The 23,717-nt window shown below is 41.6% G+C and overlaps 1 protein-coding gene across 2 annotated transcripts in view; it reads left to right on the forward strand.

The window, feature by feature from the left end:
* The window catches only part of LOC146832982 (complement C3-like), a 1,287,425-nt gene that overhangs the window by 146,306 nt on the left and 1,117,402 nt on the right, over window positions 1-23,717 (forward strand). For both annotated transcript variants that reach the window (XM_085600525.1, XM_085600526.1), the window contains exons 5-7: window positions 11,143-11,246; window positions 12,317-12,399; window positions 12,963-13,050. In XM_085600525.1, the coding sequence (XP_085456651.1) occupies window positions 11,143-11,246; window positions 12,317-12,399; window positions 12,963-13,050 (275 nt within the window). The remainder of the gene's footprint in view (window positions 1-11,142; window positions 11,247-12,316; window positions 12,400-12,962; window positions 13,051-23,717) is intronic.

Below are 23,717 nucleotides of genomic sequence, written 5' to 3' on the forward strand. Positions count from 1 at the left end.
TGATGACTTAATAAGCGGCATGTTCACTCAGTTTCACATCTGTTGCAACCATACAGATCAAGGCCCATCTTAAGGTGAGGATGTAGAGAGCCATAGCCCGGAGGGTGCGGACCCTGGGGGTTGCTTGTCGGTGCCGTGCTCATTGCAAAAAGAAGTGAGAGTACCATAGAAGATGGACCAAAAAAAATCGCTGAGGTCAAGCTGGGCTAGTCCTTCCCTGGCAGAAGGGGTGCTCGCCAAACCCTGACCCCCCTAATGGCCCGCATAATGGTGGTGGCATACCCCAACCTTGATGGGCAGTGGTGAGCCCAATAGCAGCCAGAAGGGAAGGTGAGTATTTTTATCAGTATGATGTCATACATGACCATATATTGTTTTCTAATTACAGGCAGCTATTTAACAATTTAGGTGGAAGCATACTCATGTTCCACTCAAGGATGACAAATGTGCACATGTATGTGTGCATATAGGCCCATGTAGTTATTTTAAGACACTTTACATGTGACCATGATTTAGCATGGTGACGTCAGACGTGTCTGTCCAATGTTGAGCTACAACATGTCTGGCTATTTGCAGACAATTACTACATCATCGTTGATAGGAATTCATGACAATGATCCCAGAGAGCTCAATTATCAGCCTTGTGTCTGGAGTCTTGCTGCCACTCTACTGTGTGCCTTTTGATGGTGGACCCTTCACTTATGGCAAATGATACAATACTCTGTGTATGCAGACACTGAGCACAAAATCAACTTGGTAAGAGGCCAATCTTGGGTAACAAGATGTGGCAAAAAAATATGGTTGCCTATATGTTGTTGCCAACATGATGGAATTCGTGATGTCCTAAGTTGCGCTCCTATTGGTACCACTGTTCCATACTTGGTGAAGAGAATATCCACATCGTCCTGACAATTATCCACATTATATCATGTGTTTATCAAAGCGTACATGACAATGTGAATAAATGAACAGTATACAGAATATGTGTCAACACGCACTGTAGCATGCAGACATGTGCTTGTGAGTCACACATCAACAGTGACATCTGTCATTACGCAGTTCTAATGTGGAACCATTGACACACATGCTTGCACATGCTTCAAAGAGTTGTGAGCTATGAAGCATTGCAGAACATTGTAAAGCATATGCATTCAGTATGTATGCACATGTGCAGCTGTGTACAGCCTTTATGTGACTGGTGAGGTACCTCAGGGAGTGATGTGCTGACATGTTGTGCTCATGAGTGCTTCGACATTCAGTGCTACATATGAGTATAGGTTAGCTATCCATTACTTATTAAGTTAATAGACTCCCCTATTCAACATGAGTAATTCTGCTTTGCGGATTCAACATCAACCAACCCTCATGTATAACAAACTTTCAGATGTAATTCGAATGTTTATCAATGTTGTTAATTTTGTAGGCACACAAAAGTCAATATGGACAGGGTATGTTCTAAAATGGACTAAAGTACAATGTACATTTACCCTGCCAAAAAACAACAAATGGTCATGCCAGGTCCACATTAGGATCTTATGTGGTACATTTTGCTCCTCCGTAGCCTACCCTGGGTATTCTATCAATGGCGTCATCTGGCCTTGAATCTGATTTAAAGTGTCACATGTGAAGTGCCAACCATGCATAATGTGCACTTGAAGATACAGCCCCTTCTCTGTAGCAGGGCCCTATTTGTTGTGCATGTAGTGTGTCACGGAAACCTGAGCTGAAGATGATTGTTGGCCCTCATGACAATGTGTACTGTAGGTTTCAATAGCTGCATCCCATTCTTTGAGATTTCTTACCATTGGTATGAGCTAAGGACCTAGGTATACAGCTTGAGGACAACATTATTTTTAAAAATGTGGCAGGAAAATGGATGTGATGACAAATGTAGGTGGAGGAGACATTGGTGATGACACAATTATGTGAGTCTGTGCACAGCTCAATTTCCATTTATCTATGTCCTCATGGCACTGTGGGGGCAAACTAATTACTGCTTGACAATCTTATTTAGCAGCTATTATGTGAATTGTTGTGTAATGAAATGTTTATGTAGTGTGGTGAGGCTGTTCCATCTTACAATTTTCTCTTCATGTTTCAGCATGAACCCAGGGCAGTGAAGGAGACAGGGGCGAGACAGATGGGGATGCAGCTGGCCACAGTGGTTCTATAATACCAAGTGACACCGAGGGACCCAGTGGCTGGGAGAATGGTGGGAGTGTCACAGAGGAGCTACAGGATGACTCATCTACATCTTCATCTGCCGCCAGTGGACATCCCTGGGTAGAGCGGTGGAAGCGGTGGTCTTAACTTGATATTAGTCTGCTACATCTTTATCCACCACCCCCCTACCATCTCCATCCTCCCCGCTGCTCCCCAACCAGCTGTCAGGCCCACTCCCCTAAGCAGGCAAGAGTCTCCTTCACCCCAGGCACCTCACCCCCTGCCTATGTCTCCCCTGCTGTTCTGAGTATGGAGGCTTTTGACATCCTGAGGCAGATCTCTGCCGGTCAGACAGTAGTGCTGAATGCCCTCCAGGTGCAAACACCCCAGCAAAACTTGATGGTGTGGTACCTGGAAGGAATTCACGCTGACATGTCTGGTTTACAGAGATCATTTCAGGCTGTGGTTTCAACACTCATGGCAGCCTCTCAACATTATCAAAACTTGGGGATACTTTTTGCCCCAAAGCAGTGGCGACTGCCATGTTTTAAATTATCTGCTTTTGCATCTAAACGTTGAACCAATTTTTCTTTTCAGCCTTTAGTTACAATCCTTTCCTGATCCTTCCTTCATACTCTATTGCAAACAGTCAGCTCCTCCTGCAAGGTCATGCAATTTTCCGAGTTTCTCATGTTATGGCGGGCCATCCGATCCTCTTCCCAATAACACGAACTGAAGCCAAGTTCATTGTATGCAGTTTATTGTAACCCAATGCATTTCAGACCCCACGGGTCCTTCGACAGGTGTAACTGTAAACAACAATCAGACATGCTTTTACATAAACAAATGTGTGTACATACACTGTTTAACATTCTTATTGGCTTTTAAAATACACAGTTTATCTTTTTCAGTAGTCACCAACATGTTATCAAATATAATTCAATAAAGACCCTCTTTTCTTAAGTGGCTACAGTCTTACCCCACTCTCACCTCACTTTCTATTGTCTCTCTTACTATATCACTACTTCATTAGAACCCTCCTTAATTTTCAACCGTTCGTCAGCTCCTCCTCTAAGGCCTCCCTGCTAAACCCTCTTATCTCTAATCACAATTTCCCGCTCTTCGATGCTGTTGTCCCCACATAAATACAATCCCAATCAATTCTCTCACCTCCTCTCCCCCGTTCTAACCAACTGCATGATTCTCCGTTCGTAAAACTCCTTCCCCTTCCCTCAACCCCTCTCAATTAACCCCCTTGCCTACCTGCTACACAGTCTTCGTTCTCCTCTCTCACACAACCAAGGTCTTCACCTTCACTACTGCCGACCGTGATTTTAAACCACACCTTCCACCTTAATTTCCTGTTCCCTTCTCCACCAATTCAACATGAGCCACCTGACGCATACCTGGGACACTCCAACACCCAAGATGCATTATAATGTACCTAATAACATTGTGGATTAATCTATCGAACTCATTCGCCAGTGTTTATTGTAAAAAGTGTATTATATAAATATCATTTTGACGTAAAGTTATAAAAGGCAATAATATATCTGAAATTTCGCATTGATGTTTAATGTCCATCTGACTCCCTTAAAAATAAACATGCTAAATGAACCAGAATCTTCCGCCTTGCATGGAAAGAGCAAAATCATTTTCACATTTTCACAAAACTCTTAGTCTATATGGGTGCTAACCCGATAGGGCAAACATTCAAATCATCAAATCTGAGCAGGTTGCACACCTATGTTCTCCATGGATTCTTTCAAATCTGAAACATGCGGTTAATTGCGTGCTCACTGTTAACGTGCCAAGCCCAAACAGCACATGTTGAACCAAACAACATCAAAACTTGGGGCTACTTTTTGCCCCAAAGCAGTGGCGACAGCCATGTTTTAAATTATCTGCTTTTGCATCTATACGTTGAACCATTTTTCTTTTCAGCCTTTAGTTACAATCCTTTCCTGATTCTTCCTTCATACTCTATTGCAAACAGTCAGCTCCTCCTGCAAGGTCGGGCAATTTTCCGAGTTTCTCATGTTATGGCGGGCCATCCGAACCTCTTCCCAATAACATGTACTGAAGCCAAGTTCATTGTATGCAGTTTATTGTAACCCAATGCATTTCAGACCCCACGGGTCCTTCGTCAGGGGTAACTGTAAACAACAATCAGACATGCTTTTACATAAACAAATGTGTGTACATACACTGTTTAACATTCTTATTGGCTTTTAAAATACACAGTTTATCTTTTTCAGTAGTCACCAACATGTTATCAAATATAATTAAAAAAAGACCCTCTTTTCTTAGGTGGCTACAGTCTTACCCCACTCTCACCTCACTTTCTATTGTCTCTCTTACTATATCACTACTTCATTAGTACCCTCCTTAATTTTCAACCGTTCGTCATCTCCTCCTCTAAGGCCTCCCTGCTAAACCCTCTTATCTCTAATCACAATCTCCCGCTCTTCGATGCTGTTCTCCCCACATAAATACAATCCCAATCAATTCTCTCACCTCCTCTCCCCGTTCATGTCCCCGATGGACATTAAACATCAATGCGAAATTTCAGACATATTATTGCTTTTTATAACTTTACGTCAAAATGATATTTATATAATACACTTTTTACAATAAACACTGGCGAATGAGTTCGATAGATTAATCCACAATGTTATTAGGTACATTATAGTGCATCTTGGGAGTTGGAGTGTCCCAGGTATGCGTCAGGTGGCTCATGTTGAATTGGTGGAGAAGGGAACAGGAAATTAAGGTGTAAGGTGTGGTTTAAAATCACGGTCGGCAGTAGTGAAGGTGAAGACCTTGGTTGTGTGAGAGAGGAGAACGAAGACGGTGTAGCAGGTAGGCAAGGGGGTTAATTGAGAGGGGTTGAGGGAAGGGGAAGGAGTTTTACGAACGGAGAATCATGCAGTTGGTTAGAACGGGGGAGAGGAGGTGAGAGAATTGATTGGGATTGTATTTATGTGGGGAGAACAGCATCTAAGAGCGGGAGATTGTGATTAGAGATAAGAGGGTTTAGCAGGGAGGCCTTAGAGGAGGAGCTGACGAAAGGTTGAAAATTAAGGAGGGTACTAATGAAGTAGTGATATAGTAAGAGAGACAATAGAAAGTGAGGTGAGAGTGGGGTAAGACTGTAGCCACCTAAGAAAAGAGGGTCTTTATTGAATTATATTAGATAACATGTTGGTGACTACTGAAAAAGATAAACTGTGTATTTTAAAAGCCAATAAGAATGTTAAACAGTGTATGTACACACATTTGTTTATGTAAAAGCATGTCTGATTGTTGTTTACAGTTACCCCTGATGAAGGACCCGTGGGGTCTGAAATGCATTGGGTTACAATAAACTGCATACAATGAACTTGGCTTCAGTACGTGTTATTGGGAAGAGGTTCGGCTGGCCCGCCATAACATGAGAAACTCGGAAAATTGCACGACCTTGCAGGAGGAGCTGACTGTTTGCAATAGAGTATGAAGGAAGGATCAGGAAAGGATTGTAACTAAAGGCTGAAAAGAAAAGTGGTTCAACGTATAGATGCAAAAGCAGATAATTTAAAACATGGCTGTCGCCACTGCTTTGGGGCTAAGAGTAGCCCCAAGTTTTGATATTGTTTGGTTCAACATGTGCTGTTTGGGCTTGGCACGTTAACAGTGAGCACGCAATTAACCGCATGTGTCAGATTTGGAAGAATCCATGGAGAACATCGGTGTGCAACCCGCTCAGATTTGAAGCCTTCCAACATTCCCATTTTCCAGCCCACCTTCTGCTTCTCTACCAACCACTATCCCTATCCCCAAACTGTTCAGAGCACATGCAATCATTGCACAAACACATCAACAGTCACACACAGCACACATAAGGACAAAAATAAGTAGACTAAATCAAGCACACCCACTCACTATGCAGTCACCACACTCACCACCACTTCCACGACTACACACACACAGACAACAGCCACAACACTAGTCACAGATGCTGCCACCATCAGCCAAACTGACCCCATTTCCTCAATACCAGTCACATACTCAATCACAACAACACACTCAGAGGCCACAGCAACAATACCAGCCACAAACACTGCCACCATCAGCCAGACAGACACCACACCCATAACACTAGCCACAAACTATCACAACAACACACACAGAGGCCACAGCCGAAATGTCAGCCACAGACACAGCCACCGTTAGTTAGACAGACACCACACCCACAAAACCAGCCACAAAGACTTCACACACTTCCAAAAACAAGCAATATTGTACCACAAAACATACATCACACACCCAGGAACATCGACCCACTGCATTTGCATCCACATCTCAATCCTCACATCCCTCTACCTCCAAACCCAAACCCCTGCCATTCCTCCTTCCAGAGGCTCAAAGCTCTTACCCTGTGTGCCCTTGACATTTTGCCTACCACAGCTGCCCCCCACCCAAACCCAAAATGTCTAGATTCCCTCCCCTACCATGCCCTTTCACATCAACACCGACTAAAGCTGGCCCCTCTGATACCCCAAAAACTTCTCCCTCTAAAACCATGAAGCAAACAAAAGCCATCCTGAATCTGGTGCAACCCCCACCCAACCAAACTATACTTTTCCCCCTACCTACACCAATTCATCTGCCAAAGAAAAGTAAAACTGTTCCTACCATTTCTATTCAAATCAGTACCCTATTGGGATACAAGATCCCAAAAATGATCCGACCCGGTCCTCCCAATCCTGATTCTCCCTCTGCCATGCAAGAAACCATGCCACCAATCCGAGCCCATCACTCCCACCCACCTACCACACCCTGCCTCAACCAAACCCAATCCTCCCCAGGCCGAACCCAGACCCACCAAACCAAACCTCACCCCACGCCAATGAGTCAGAGGTGCTTGACCTGCTCATTGGATGCCCCTTTCCTGGGGATCGTTCCCTGGCACTTTTCTTGACGGCATGTTTTTTGGCATAGCTGTGTGCTAATTCACATGTTCATTATTGGACTGGTCATTGGGCTTTGACTTTTGACATTGTCTGTTCTTTGTTTAAATAAAAACAACAAATAATAACACCCTTCATCCTACTTTTGCCACTAATAATAATAATAGCCAATAAACTTTTTGGGGGTGTGACATCTAAAAGGTAGGTTTCACCATGCTAGCTGATCCATTTGCATTGGTGACTCTAGTTCCACCTTGTTAGACATTATGGAGTGACCAAGGCCATGGGTCTATGTAGCATAGTTACACTTGGTACTATGTCCCAAGTGTGGCATACTTTCTTTGTGTGTCATCTGCCATGGTTAGTAGATCAAGTTGCCTTGAGCAATGTCCACATCTTCAGGCACCCAATATTAAGAAAGCTGTGCTTTTTAAATGCGTGACATTTGTGATGAGTAGGTACAAGTTTGTATATGTTTAGGTATTGCATTACACTCTTGTATGCTTGTTATTTTTGTGGCACATGTGTGTGTTTCATTATGTGCTTTTCTAATATTCATCTGATGGTTGTTTGACCAGTGTCGGTGCTGTGGGGTTATTGGTATTGTCTTCCACTTACACATCGCCACATGGGGATGGACAATATATGAGAACAGTTGTTGGCCCATTTCTAGGGCCATGACAACAATCCTTTGAATATGTTGACAGAGTTGCAGGTGCTACCTGCACTGTATCCCTGACTTGTTACCTTCCTGGAGTACAACTGACTTCGATACCCATCTTTATGAAGTCTTTACAATGCTTACTTTCCATACATGTAACGCAATAATTGGCTGACCCATTGACCAGGCTTTTCATATTTATGTGTGTAATGTGGGAAGGTCCACTACAGTGTTTTTGGAGTGTAGTACTTCAGTGTTTGACACTGAGACCCATACAGTTGTATATTCTATGTCAATTGAAGAGTTGGCTTTATTATATTGGGAGTGTGTCACAACTTATTAGAATTATGTCCTTCGTGAAGAGATGTTGTTTTGTGGCACTCACCTGTTTCTGCACTGACAACATATGTAGATTATGTGAGTGGGTGGGTGTTGATTTTCACTGTTGTGTACATAGGCATCACCACTCAGTGAAGTCACATTTAGGGATCAACTACTTATATTTGTAACTGGAATTCTACACCCTAGCCTTGTCCGCAGTGTGGGGAAGGGGTTGTGTGAAACACATTGTTGATGTATAGTGTGACTCTTAAGTTGTCTGGGTATGTTGTCAGTCAGGTGATGTGCATTGTCTGTTACTTTTCTGAAGGGATGCTTCACATACACACTGGCATATGCAAACAATCTGTCACCTCTGTAATGATTGTTTTTGACTGTTTGGTGAAATGTGCGTTTGTATGCGTTTTTGGGTCCTTCATAACAGTATTTTGAGTGTGGTGAGTGTCCTGTGGAAACACTTTCATATGTGTGGGTCTGGTTCTTGAGAAAATGGCTTACAAACATTTGAACTGGACATATGTGGTTGCCAGTTTGCCACACTCAAATGAACATTTAGGTATTCTGCTATTGTACAACATCAAGGTATCTGTGGACTGATTTTACATTGCATCTACAGGTAGTCAGTGTTTTTAAGTGGCCTTTGGGTGTTACTTGTATTGGTAGTAGGAATTACTACTTAGACATTTTGAGAAGATATCTATGGTGCTGCTTATGTAATCAATACTGCTCATTGACATATAGGGATTCTCATTGGCTGTTCCATGTGTTGCAGTGGTATCTGATTTTGTTGCTGAGTTGGTTATGGTTCACAACCTGAGTGAGGGGATGAAATGGAGAGTCTGGTAGGACCCTTTTCTACATCATCTTTGGACAACTGACGTTAATGACCAATGACTAGCACAGGAAAATTCCTTGACTTATATACGTATGCCAATACGTTTTCTTCTGAGGGCCCTTCTGACCCGTCGTGTCTGAGTGCTCTAAAACGTTGTATTAAGTAAATGTCAGTGCATGCTCCTTTGCTGTCATGTTGCTCGCACCCCCCCCCCCCCCTCCCTCCAATGAACCACACTTCGGGGCTGCTCTAGCATGTTGGCCACTGACATTGTTTGTGAACCATATATGTGGAGCTGATTTGTCACTTTCCAGCGATGGCGTCCATGAAGATTCTGATTTGGTCTGTAAGCAAAGAGGTACAGTATCGGCATGACGTATAGCAAGGGCTCCATGTCGGTGCAGGAAGTGGAAATCTGTGTGAAGATTCTTGTTGTGCTTTTATCCCTTTCGCCTGCTTTGATGTGGTGGTTGGACCCCTATGTTGGGCTAGTCTGAATGACGCATCGTAATTGGGCAGGTGGTCCAAACACAGCTGTGTTCTCTGACAGCCTCCAATGATCCGTTCTTAGACCATCATGGTCAGAATACTCTGTTGGAGTCGAACGGTCCGCAGTGGCCAGATCTCTGTGCATTCACATGCATTTTAATCCAGCGGTGGGAGTGACCACTTTCAACATGACTGCGGTGGTCCATCTGCCTCAGACAGTACTGCAGGAGCTGGTCCGATCGACGGTGGGCGGCATTTGCGAAATCCACTTTCGCAAATTATCGCGAAAATGTCTAAAATTATCGCAAACAAGCGGAAATATCGCAAAGATGCGGAATTTTTTTTCCTGCATGTTCGCGAGATTTTCTGCATGGTTGCGGGTCGCCAACTTACCCATGTGGTTGCTCGCGGGCGCGGCCATCTTGTTTTGAGTTGTCTCGTGGTGCATGATCGCGAGAAGAAAGACGTGATCGCGCGACGCATGATGTCACTGCGGGCGCGAACTGTCGCGAGACAGCGCAAATGGCTAAAAACAATCCAACATCTCATGGAGAACGCGACCGGATCAAGAAAACTTGTGGCGAACGCAGGGATTCAGGTAAGGCGATCGCGCGCGTGCGGAAATGTATTATTTTACAGCGCGAGCAAGAAACAAATTATCGCCAAGCTGCGGAAAGCGGAAATTTTGACATTTTCGCGCTCTCCGCGGAACGCGAAAATGTCAAATTATCGCAATTTCCGCGAACGGAACGACATTTTCGCCCAGGCCTAATCATAATGACCCTCTTAGTCTTTCTGTAAAGCTTGAATTTATTCAGAACTGTATACATTCAGTGATGTAACATTGACAGCAGCCCCCCACTAACAAAACTGTTCCAGCGCCACTGGTACAAAGTGTAAAAATATGGGTCCAAAATCAATTTGCATCTGATTTTCTACTTTACACTGACCTAGTGATGAGACCATAACTCTTCTCTTGGAGGTAAAAATGCTGGTGGTGGAGATGCCTCCAGCTTTACATCTGGGTCCTTTAAGGTTTGAAGTTTATTTTACGTTAGCAGAACAGCCACCCAGTCCTTGGTGAATGGTCTACCGAAATGTGTGGTGGAGCTATGGTAACTCCATGAAAGACTACAGTGGAAGTAGTGTAGATCTTCAGGTAAATGGAAGAAAATTAATTCTTATTTTCCAGGAGACATACACACTCAACTTAACAGGAGGACTGCTGTGTAGACACTGATAGTGGACTACAGCATGGATGGATGGAATGTCCACCAGCATCAACAGGCATTATGTGAATATGGAGGAGTTTCAAGCAATGGATTGGCTAGTCGGTGAAAATAGTGGATGGGAACTATGTCAACCAAGCTTTCAATGGAGCAAGCTCTTTCTATTGCACTTTGACTATTAGTGTATGAATCCAAGACACTGGGTCATGTTCTCCCTGATGAGGTAACATCAAGATGGAGGGTCATGTAGGGAGCTCATCTGCCTGACCCTCACTCTGATGCAGCCAAAACGGTGAATTGATAGGAATTGACAGCCCGCTGTGCAAACACTGCAGAATGATCCAAACGATTCAAAGAACATTCTTCCCAGAGGTCCCCGAGGTCCCCTTGCACCGCAAAAACAGCAGTTGTAAAAATGTTGTCCTTTAACATCTCTGTTGTGGCTTCTCTTAACGTGTAGGACTTTTTTCTCCCCAGACTCCGGACGGCGTCATTGTGAACCGAGGCCTGATCAATCCAACTGGTCCTAACAGCGGCGGCGGCATATTGTCACAGTCCTACAAACTACCTGAAATATTCAGGTAAGTGTACCTCTACCTGCCTCAAAAGTAAGGATATAAAACTAAGGATACAAAGTCTCAGTGTGCAACTGTCAAATGAGCTCTTTCGTAGCAATAAAATCACTACCCTTCCTGGTATCGATCACAGAGCAGGCTAAAAGGTGCTGTCTTTATTGTGTGAGCCTGGCTCAGACTGAGACAGTGCGCCTGAATATTGAGAAACAAACGTGCTCTCCAAGTGCAGGCGCAAACTCACATCTGCACTAGAGCATTGCTGTGTTGAAAGGCAGACAAGTGCTTTGAACCCACCAGTCTGTCTTTCACTGCAGACAAAGTGGCCGATCTTTAAGGAGAGGCCTGGGATCCCTCCCCAGGCAGATGCAGTGAGTGGCTGAGCCCACTTGTGGGGGGATTCCTGGTGGTAGTGCTTAATTTGTCAAATAATAAGTGCCAGGGTGCTTGCCAGGCGGCCAGTGCAACTTGCACCACCCACTGCCCCCAATATCGCTGCCAATGACAGTACCATCACAACTAACTATCCCACTCATACAAGTTCGCCAATTCAGACTTTAAATATACATTACAATTACTAAAACATGTCGCTCATGTGACTGAGACTTTTTAACGACACGCACTACATTGGCTATTTTTCACACATGACACTGAAACGCTTCCTTCACAGATCACCCACCATCATAAAACCAACAGAAAACTACAATAACCCATTGTTCATGCTTTCTGTCCCTCACTCTGCTAAGTTGCACTGCTAACTTAAGACAATTACAGATTACACATTAAGCGCACCTCTCTCGTCATCACATCTGACACAATAACACTTCCCACATAGGCCACACTACAATCCAGCACTCTTCCAGTCAAGACCAGTCTGCAGTATAGCATGTGGCACTTCCTATAATGCGCTTCAACTTATCGCCAGAACTGTGACACTATGTATTAATGCAACTACAATTCAATACAATAAACATGATAAAACTCAGTCAGATCTCTCATTAGGGAAATGTGTGAACATGAATCTGAAATCCTAAATAAAAATTAAAGCAGCTGTAATATGCACAAGTCTTCCTTTTCAGCCTGGGAACATGGACAATTATAGCCCGGTTTGAAGATTCACCTCTACAAAACTATACCACCCAATTTGATGTCAAGGATTACGGTAAGGGCACTCCAGTATATCCTTTCAATGATGTGTGTAAAGAATCAGTTTATATTTAGTAGAATCAAAAATGTAGCAGTAAATAAGTTGAGACAAAAAAGTCACAACTAACATGCATTTCTATGTGAGGTCACAGTAAAAAGTGTACCCTCTTAAGATTCTAACTTTTACATGTTAATATACATCTTAACTTCATCAAGTTTTCACCAAGACCCAACAGTAAATAAATCTAACTTGTGACAAACACCTTGCACAAATGTCCTTTTGTCATCATGTATTATCCCTTGTCCTACACTTTATCATACAGATACCCCTGATCTTACACATTTACCTTAATCTATTCCCTTATCAAAATTCAAGTCCATAGCCTAACCCTCATCTCAAATCTAACCCTTTACCCAAACAAATCAGTATATCCATTCCCAGATCCTTTTTATATCACAACTTCTTATGGGACTTTTGTTTACTGTAAACCTTCACCATGTCAACCTCTTTCTACGGAGGAGAATTGTTTCCAAGAAATGACAACGTACCAACACCTTTACCTTCTGTTCCTTCTGCAGTGCTGCCCAGTTTTGAAGTTACCGTGGAGCCAAACCGTCCCTTTTTCTACATTAATGGTAATGAAGTGCGTGTGGACATCAAAGCAAGGTAAATTCTTCATAGAATAAAGGGGCAGCTTGTTTCAGAAACCCCTTATTTGTGACACGTTTCTTTGCTGTTCTTGTCTGGTCGATACTGGCAAGTAAGAGCCTGGCACATTAATTGATATTAGGACCTTTCAACACAGGCCAGTAACTAACACAACTAACACAGGCTTTGCACTGGTGTCTGCCCTGTGGAGAAACCTCTGGCTAACAGGTATATTTTATGTTTATCAGCCACCCCATACCTTTTTAAGTCGAGCCAAAACAGTGCTTGCGCTGTAGGCGATCTGTTGTATCTACTTTGTGGAGTCTGACTCCTCCTTTGTTTAGGATTGGCTTATCTGTGTGTCATTTAAAAATGCGAGTGTGTTCCACCTTTCCAAACAAGTTAACTCTTTTGAAGAAACAGGCTCAATAAATTGTAAAAGATGGGTTTAATAACAGTAAAGGCAGCAACCCCCAACAGCTGTCATCCAGTGCACTTCTGCCCTGTCTCCGTGACTCCCACAGACTGGATTCACGTAGCAGAACAGCAGTTGCTAGGATGCAGTTGCTGGGTACCAGACATGATGACATCACCATGAAGAACACATAAAGATTACAACATATCCTCTTTTCATCAAACAAATAAAATGAATAAATACATTTAACATTCAACCACAAATGTAATCTTTTAATTTCTTTGGAGGTGTTATCCTACCTGTGCTATGCCTAATGGTCTTGTTGGAATAATCTTTCTTGTGATTGTGGTTGCGCACAACAACTTTGCCAGAGACTGCTAAGTGCTTATCTCCTTCAGCAGGATTTGATTCAAGCCATTCTTGCTTCTCAGTTTCATTGCATTTTGCCACACGATTTGTATTCCACCATTTACCATCAGAAAGTTTCAGGTATTCGCCATTGACAACTAGAATTTTTTTGGGATCAGATAATTTTGAAATCCCCTTGCAATGGATGGAATCTGTTTTCACCCTTACATACATGCCCAACTCAAACAACCTTGGTTTCTTAAACAACCTATCATTATGTTTCTGTTCATAGGAATCTTGGTATTTCTCAACTTTGGTTCTCACATCACTTTCGTTTATTACTCTCCTACCACATCTCCCCATCCAAGCAGGAACAGCAATAGAACATGGTATCCTACCCTTCAATAAACAAAAAGGGGTGTCACCAGTTACTGAATGTGGGGTTATTCTGTAATTCCATAACATGTTTTTCACTTCACTCCTCCAACACCCATTGTTATGTATAGCCATCTGAATACATTCACCAATGACACGGTTGAAGCGTTTCATTAAACCATTTCCTCTGGGATGATATACTGGAGTCTTGGAATGCTTGATGCCCCATTTCTTGAGAAACTCAACAAATTCTTTAGATGTAAATTGAGAACCGTTATCAGTCAAAATCTCCGCTGGACAACCTTCTCTACAAAATATTTCTTCACAAAATGCAATCACATTGCTGGATTTGACTTCACGGACAAACATTATGTCTGGCGATTTGGGAAAATAATCCATTAAAACAATCGCATATTTGTTGCCAATTCCTAATATTTTGAATGGGCCACAAATATCCATCGCTACTCTTTCCCATGCACATTCTGGCCATTTTACATGGTGGATGGGACTTTCTTGTACCATATGAGTTTTGTCACTGCGCGAGCACGCTACACAATCCCTTACAAATCTCTCGATCTGTCTGTCCATTCCTGGCCACCAGAAATCTTCCCTTGCCTTTCTTTTCATAGCGGTCATTCCACCATGACCTTCATGTAACAGATCAATAAGCCTAGGTCTTAAGGAAATGGGAACTACTAACCTGTCACACCTCCTTAAAATTCCATTCAGAACAGATAATTCATTCCAAACTTCCTTATATTGTAACATGTTCTCCTGAAGTTTCCATCCTACAATGCTCCCTCCATCCCAGCAAACATTCTATTACCTTTTTCATAACAACATCCTCCGCCATGGCTTGTTTCCATTCACCCTCTTCGATAGCTTGACAAACATCAGATAAATTGGCTACAATCCAATCGCCTATTTAAGAATACATTTCATCACTATCCGGTTTGGTTACAGGAAGACGCGATAAACAATCGCCATTATTTATTCCCCACAACAGGAACATATTTCAAACAAAAATGTAATTCTTGTAAATGGTAAATCCATTTTGCAATGCGAGGAGTAGCTTTTCCTGCCCCAGAAGTGGAAAATAAGTCAATCAACGGTTTGTGGTCTGTGTGTAATTCGAAATTTGTTCCCCAGACAAAATTGCAGAAGTGTTGCACGCCCCACCAACATGCCAAAACCTCTTTCTCAATTGTGGAGTACGTGCTCTCGGCACCCTTGAGTGTGCGTGATGCAAAAGCTACCACACGTTCTTTACCATCATGAATTTGCATTAAAACCGCCCCTAGTCCATACCCACTAGCATCAGTTACAATTATACTTTTGTCATTAGAATTAAACGGTTTCAAAGAAGTTGCATTTGTGACAGCTTTTTTTACGTCTTCAAATGCACGTTGACAATTTTCAGACCATACAAAAGTTACGTTTTTTTTCACAAGTTGTCGCAGGGGAAAAACACAAGTTGAAAAATTGTAAATAAATCTTGAGTAATATTCAGCTAGCCCCAAGAATGACCTTAACTGGTCTTTATCGCATGGAACAGGAGCATTTTCTAAGTCTTCCACTAGTTTGAACTTAGGTTTGACCCCTTCTGATGATAATGTGTGACCTAGGTAGTCTACTTCTGTTTTACAAAATTTACATTTCTGTAAGCTTATTGTTAAACCAGCTTGTTCTAGTTTAATTAACACATTCTCTAAAAATTTGTCATGTTCCCATTTATCTTTTCCCCAGACCAATATGTCATCTTGAAAAACAAGTACATTTGGAATATCTTTCAATATACTTTGCATGACTCTTTGAAAGACTGCTAATGCTCAAGCTAGACCAAAGGGCATTCGGACAAATTGAAATGGTCCTTCAGGTGTGATGAAGGATGTCAAATGCTTGGACTCAGATTGTAACAGTATCTGATGATAAGCACTTGACAAATCTAAAGTAGAGAAAAATTTACCATTGTCAATGCTTGCCAACATTTCATTGATATGAGGTAGAGGATAACGGTCTATCCATATGCACTGGTTTAAATCTCCTAAGTCCACACACATGCGGATACTGCCATTAGATTTGCGTGCGATAACGATCGGACTTAACCACTTCTATGGGTTCAATAATGCCTTCCTTGCATAGTCTGTTCAATTCTTCCTTAAGAGAACCCCTTAATGCCATTGGAACGTTCCTTACCTTATGTACCCTGGGAACAGTTCCCTCTTTTAAAATTACACAATGTCTAAATTTTTTTAGGCAACCCAAATCTTTTTTAAATAGGTAAGGAAACCTAGATTTCCAGACTTCACTATCTTGTGATTCAGTTAAGAGTACTTGAGCAGGGTGATTGGGATTCAGTATGATGTCTAAGTTTTTCTGCTCACTCCATCCCAGCAAAGATTTTCCTTTTTCTACCACATGTATCTTAGCTTCGGTTTCTCTGTCTTGGAATTTGATCATGGATGAAAAATATCCCAAAACAGGTAACTTCTGTCCGCAATATACCACTGGATTAGCATCGGTAGATTGTAGTGTTTTGGAACCCAGATTTGCCCAAATTGGTTTATCTATGAGGGTAAATGGAGAACATGAATCATTGGAATTGTTTTGTCATCTATTATGATGTCACATTTTGGAGGATTATAGTTGTCGCTAGATTTTGCACCCACATCATTAACATCATCAATGACATATATTTCTAAATCACTTTCATTAGAATCAACAGTGGACACATCTCTAATCGTGTTCACATTCGGTTTTGGGTGAAATGTATTAGATGCTTTGCACGCTCTAGAAAAATTTTACATTTGTAGCATCTACTTTTCGCAGCAGGACAGTGAATGGCATCAGAAGAATGTCTATTACTACCGCATCTGTAACATATCTTGTTACTAATAAATCGCTGTTTCTTTTTTTCACTTTTGCTTTCTATATTTTTGTTGCTCTGTTTGTCACCAACGTTCACTTCACAAACTTTGGATGTGTTTGATTCGCATTGAGAAGATCCAGTATTTGTTAACTCCTTAACATATTGTGATGTGTTCTCAATACGTTTGGCAATTTGTATAGCTTTGTCCAAAGTAGGGTCTATCAGATCTAATAATTTTTCTTGTACCTTCTAGTTGCATGTGGCATTGACTAATTGGTCACTAATAATTTTGTCTCGTAGATCTTTAAATTTACATGTGGTAGCTAATCTTCTTAATGCCGCTACATATTGCTCAATTTTTTCTGCTTGCAACTGCTTTCGTGAAAAAAATGTGTGTCTTTCTACGACAATACTCAACTTTTTCCCATAGTTTTCCTCTAACATAACCATGGCAACTTCATACACATCTTCGTCATCATCATCTGAATTAGAGTTATTAATACAACCACTTCTTTCAGCTGCTAAAGGTTTTGGAAGGGTTTTTAATACATTCCTTCCTTCTACACCTAGATGATGTTTTAAAATTGCTAATTTTCTAATAGAAATATAGACTTCTGCACCAATTGCCTCCAAATATGTGGTGAAGGACTCTTTCCAAACCTCCCAAGTCATGCAAGGTGCACCAGGCTCTTGTAAAAATGTAGGGGGACGAATAATGGTTTGATTGGACATTTTTGTTGAAATTAGTGATGCTTTACACTGAACTGTGTTTGTCCCAAAATGCAGATATATTTTAAAAGAATCCCACAAAACACCAGAGATGTCTGTCACGGATATGCTTTAGTAAACAACTAGCAGAGTTCCAAAGGATCGCACCTAATAGCAAAGCGGTGTTTGTCTAAATGTAGTTTCTCACCTCAAATGCGCCGTCTTTGGTCACTTTAGCACGTTGGATCGTCATTAGTCACATTTCCGGTATCTCTGCACTACAATTCGCATCGGTGTTGGTATTACTAACTTTTCAAAATGGCGGCACGCACAACGTGACCTTAACGTCAGGTCACGTGAGGTCCGTAGTCAGATTTCAGCAACGCACGGCGCTATTGAGTTCCAACTTCCAGAGTGAGCGGCAGGATCGCGCGTCCCACTTGTGTTCATTCAAATCCGTCACACCGATGCATATCCTAACGACAAAAACGTAAGTAAGTTTATACTTACTTTGTAGGCACCTGGTTGGCTGGAATTTAAGCTTTTGTAAGATGAAAATTACAGCTCCTTGCACGTATGCAATTCTGATGACGCAACACTATTCAATGTAGAAACGATTTTCAATTACGCCTCATACATTTTCATGCACTCTTCGAGTATCTCCCGGCCTGGAATTCCCTTCCACCACTTGCGTCAAAAAGTTGAAAAGCAACTCCACATAAAGGTACTTCTCCGGCGATAATTTCAGTGCCGCTAAATTCAGTGCCGTCCCAATCTTCCAGTGGATATTTCTGGCTCTTCTATGACGTGAACTCTCTTGTCTTCGATGTATGTAAATCAAAATACAGGGCTTCTTCACGATTACACTTTAACAGGAGACAACAAGGTTGTTTTACCGAAATTGCTTCTTTTTACTTTCTGTTGAGGGTCTTCAATGTTTCTGCACAGGAATCATGTAGCTGCACGAGTTTCCTCTTTAATCAATTACAACAATTTTCTTCTTAAAAGGTGGATCCCATCCTCGTCGCCAATTTTGAAGAAACAGATAAATTGTAAAAGATGGGTTTAATAACAGTAAAGGCAGCAACCCCCAACAGCTGTCATCCAGTGCACTTCTGCCCTGTCTCTGTGACTCAAACAGACTGGATTCACGTAGCAGAACAGCAGTTGCTAGGATGCAGTTGCTGGGTACCAGACATGGTGACATCACCATGAAGAACACATAAAGATCACAACAAACTCCCATGGAGTATTGCCGCGGGGACGAGCCCTCTGCTTGAGTGCTTTATTTGTTTGTTTGTTTTTGCTTGAATGCGCTTTGGCTTTAAAACATGTTCACCCGATGTTAGAATAGATGGCGTTTATTTTGTGATGTTTTGCTGGCTTTGTGCGGTTTTTTTCTTTGATTGTGTGAAAGTGTTTATTGTATATTTTGTTTGCTTTTATGTAATAAATGTTGCTTAGTGTCAATTGGCGCACATGTGCGCTTGTTATTTTCATGGCAGTGCTCTTCCCATACACCTACGCTCTGACAGCCACATGCTTACAGTGTTATTTATGAGACTTTGTCTGCAAGCCTGGAGGCAGAGGAAGCCCATAAAGATCTGATCTACATTTTAGGTCGACTTTGGCAGTTGCTCAGTTAAACCCAAAGTCAACTTCTCCCACATCACCTGGAACTGCCAGGGGGTGGGTGAGAGGGGTCATAACAACAGAGAGCGCTCACCCTGAATGTAGTGAACATTCTCTACTTCTGTAAATAGTGCAAGATCTTCCGAGGCACTTGTGCCTTTCCTGCATGCATGCTGGTCTCTTGTGACACTAGTGGGTGCTCACGTCTGTCTCATTTCCTGACCATTTTTTTGCCCTCACTTCATTCTTCTTGCACCAGTGCATGCCCCTGCCTGCTGGTGGTACCATCACTGCATCCTCCTACCTTTATCTTGTGACATCGCTGAATGTTGCAGCCTCCCCCATCTGAAATAAGTGCATGCTCCTGGATATCTTTTATGATATTGTGACATTGTTGGATGCACGCACGTCTCTTGTGATTACCATGGGTGCTGATTCTCTCACATGACCACACCTGTCTTTAGTAGTCTATGCTGCTATGCATCTAATGTGACAATGATGCTGCTCCTGCCTGTCTCTTGTGAAATCAGTGCATGTCCCTGTAATGTCTCTTATGAGATCAGTGCATGTCCCTGCACTGTCTCTTATGAGATCAGTACATGCGTCTATCTGTCTCTTGTGCCATCAGTGCATGCCCCTGCAATGTCTCTTTAAAAAAATGTTTTAATTTTACTTAGGTAGAAAGAACAGACAGATCGTACAGAACAAGTTCATCTATTGATTGTCGACAAACTGACATAATGGTACAAGAGAAAAGACAAACATATCATAATAAATAATCTCATAATTCATTAGACAATAAATAGCATACTTCCATATTACATTTTAAGTAGTACATAACCAGCATTACCCAATCAAAACATGAATTACCTACAATGAAGATAGACAAGGGCATCAAATATTACTATAAACTGACAGAATACTGATGTCAGGTTAAGAAAAAACACATTCCTTAATATATAGACTTGTATTTCATTACACAGAAGACAGCATAAATTTCCTGTTTTCAATTTGCATGAGTAACCAAAGCATAGTCCTCCCATGTAGCCCTAAATCTATGAAGCGCTGTACCCTTTTGCATAGGCCTCTTCAAATTGATAGGTCCGGTCCAGCTTAGAAAGCCACTAGCCCATTGTTGGTACTCTCAGTGATCTCCAGTTTTGCAACACCAAGGATTTGGCTACCGCTAGTGCTATGAAAACAAAATATTGTCAATATTTTGGAAGCTGACTACCTATAAGAGAAAGCCCAAATAAGGCCAGCGACGTTGAGGGTAGGATGACCATAGACATGCAACAACTGATGAACCTAAAAACCTCCTCCCAAAAGTGTTGCAGTCTAGGACATGTAAAAAATATATGCACACAGTCTCCTGCCCCAGCCACACCACATCTAAAACATTGATTAGGAGTTGATGGGAACCATTTATGCAGTCTAAGGGGAGTGTAGTAGACAAACCATCTAGACAAAAAGGACATTCTTTTAAAGTTGGCTGCCCTCAAAGCTTTATTCCCAAACTCACACACTAACTGCCATTCCTTAATATTAAACCAACAGTTTGTTTACTGAGAAATTTTTGGGAGCATTTCCTCAATAAGCTTCTTATTCATGCTCTGGCGTAGTATTGGATACCTTTTTCCAGCACCACTCAAATTCTCCTCAAAGAATGCTTTTAAGATTGTTTTTTCCATCTCATTAATCATTGTATAATTATTCATAAGAAAGCCTGTATTTTGTCTAAAGCTCAAACAAAAGTCTTGACTTTGGGGTTCGAATTGCGACACAAATGATTCCCATGATATCAAATGGGTACAGTTATAAAAATCACCTGACTTCCAAAACCCTAGATTTTTATAGGACTGGCGTCCCCTTTGAGAAAGCTGGAGACCCCATATCTCACAGTCTTGAAGAGTGGTGTATGCGTGGCATGTTGGAACATTATAGGTTTTATAAAACCGCTGGGTACATGTTGCAATTACATTTTCGACCTTATATCTTGTTTTCTTCGGTAATTTGGTAGAGCTGGTAGCTTAATTGCAGTTTCTGTTAGCATAAGATTTAACATAAAGTTATAAAATTTCGAGGTAGGGGCTGCCAGTTGAGTTAGTAGGCTAACTAACGCAGCTTGGTAATAGGTGGAAAAGTGGGGTAATGCTAGCCCCTCCTGCTCTATGTCTAGTTGTAGAATGGATAGATTGACCCGTTATTTTATTTTTGCCCATATTAACTCACGGATAACTTTATCCAACTCATTGAAATATGAGATTGGTATTTTGAGAGGAAGATTTAGAAACAAAAATACCAACAAAGGAAGTATAGACATGTTTACTAGGGAAACTCAGCCTATTAGTGACAAAGGCAAAAATTACCATCTTTCTAAAAGATTTTTCACTTTAGTGAGGGTATTCCCATAATTTAGTTGAAACAATTAGGAAAAGTCAGCTGTAACATATAAACCTAAATATCTTATAGGTCGTAATGGCAAGAATTTTAGCCCTTCTGGAAGTTGAACCGCTGCAGAGTTGAACAAAAGAAGCTCCATTTTGGCCCGGTTAACTTTATATCCCCCTAGCACTGTAAATGCCTAGATTTCTCCCAGCACAGCCCTAATGTTTGCCTTATCTGGTTTAAAATATAAAATCATATAATCGGTGAACAACTTGATTTTTGCCATCCCTGTAGCGGGGTCAGAATTGATGAATTAGAATTAATCTTTACCGCCAGCAGCTCTATAAAAAGAGAGAATAAAAGGGTGGACACAGAGCAGCCCTCTCTGGTACCATGCCGAATTACCATCTCACTCACCTGTTCCGCATTAATAACTATTTGTGCAACTGCCCCGTTATAAATTCCTCTTAACATCTCTATCAGGCGGGCTGGAAAACCAAACTTTCCTAAAATAAAAAAAAGGGCCTGCCAATCCACAAGGTCAAATGCCTTTTCCGCATCCATCATTCAAATAACCGTTTTATCCTTATTCGCTGAAAAAGAATCAATCGCTTGTATAAAAAAATGGTATTGGCAGCCATCGACCTACCATGCAAAAACCCTGTTTGGTCTGCATGGACCACCTGCTGTGCGCATCCCAAGATCCTATTCACCTACATTTTCATCAAAAGCTTGTAATCTACCTACTTATTGGGAGATAGGAACTCGGGTCATTTGGATCTTATCCTTCTTCAGAATGGTAATCACCACTGATTCCTTAAATCTATCAGAAATGGGAATCCCACCCATGATCTGATTGTACAGGGATATTAAAAAGGGAGAAAGCTTGTCTAAAAACAACTTATAGACTTCTATCGGAATTCTGTCATTCCCACTTGCCTTAGCGCTAGCCATCCCTTTTACGTTTTCAATCAGTTCTGAAAGTTCAATCGGTTTATTCAGACCCGTACTATCATCCTTGGTAATGATAGGAAACTGGAATTCTGTAAAGTAGTTCTCGTATGTCAACTATTTGGGCCTCTGCATAAATTTGCTTAAAATGATATACAAACATTACAGCAATCCTGTCTTTATCACTAACCAGACTCGCAGTGCTGGGGTCTATTATTTGTGTGATTAATGGCCTACTCTGTTGTGTTTTGGTGGACCAGGCTAAAAATGTACCTAACAGCTGGCTTTCCTCATATACTTTCTGCTGGAATGCCTTACTCCAAGAGATCTCTTCAGAGATAAAAAAAAAAATTAATTGCTCTTTTGCTCTTGATAGTTCCTGCTGAAGCACCTTCTCATCGGGGTCTCCTAGAGGCCTGGAATTAAGATCTACCCTAGCTCGGTCTACAGCTTTCTGAAGTCCTTCAATCTTCCATTGCCTCTGTTTATATGCATTAGATTTATATGCAATCATATTACCCCGAAAAGAGGCCTTAAAAACTTCCCACACCTTAAAACCTGTTGCTGTAATAAAGCTCTCTTTAAAAAAACACTGAATAAACTCCAGAGTTTCTAAGATCCAAATAGGATCCGAGAGCAGTGCTTTATAAGTTGCTTGTTTATCAGGAATAAGTTCAGTCATGAAGCTGTTCTAAATCTTGCGGCATGTAAACTTGGTAAAACCTGGTTGATCTGCCCACCGCGGATCTATTAGGGCATAATCTTATATCATGATTTTTAATTATTTAGCACTTTTGGTTTTAGTTGCTGTTTACCTTTATTTGAAGTGTCTAGACCTAAATCTTGTATGAAATTAAAATCTCTTCCCATCAGTGATAGCCAAACTGCTGAACTATCATGATCGTGATGTCATCCTGCGTGAGGCCAGAACTAAGGAGCCGCTCTTATACGAGAACCACCGCATCATGATCTTTCCGGACTACACGAGGCAAGTGCAGC

This window comes from Triturus cristatus, chromosome 4_2 (genome assembly GCF_964204655.1).
Source record: "Triturus cristatus chromosome 4_2, aTriCri1.1, whole genome shotgun sequence".
Taxonomy (NCBI): domain Eukaryota; kingdom Metazoa; phylum Chordata; class Amphibia; order Caudata; family Salamandridae; genus Triturus; species Triturus cristatus.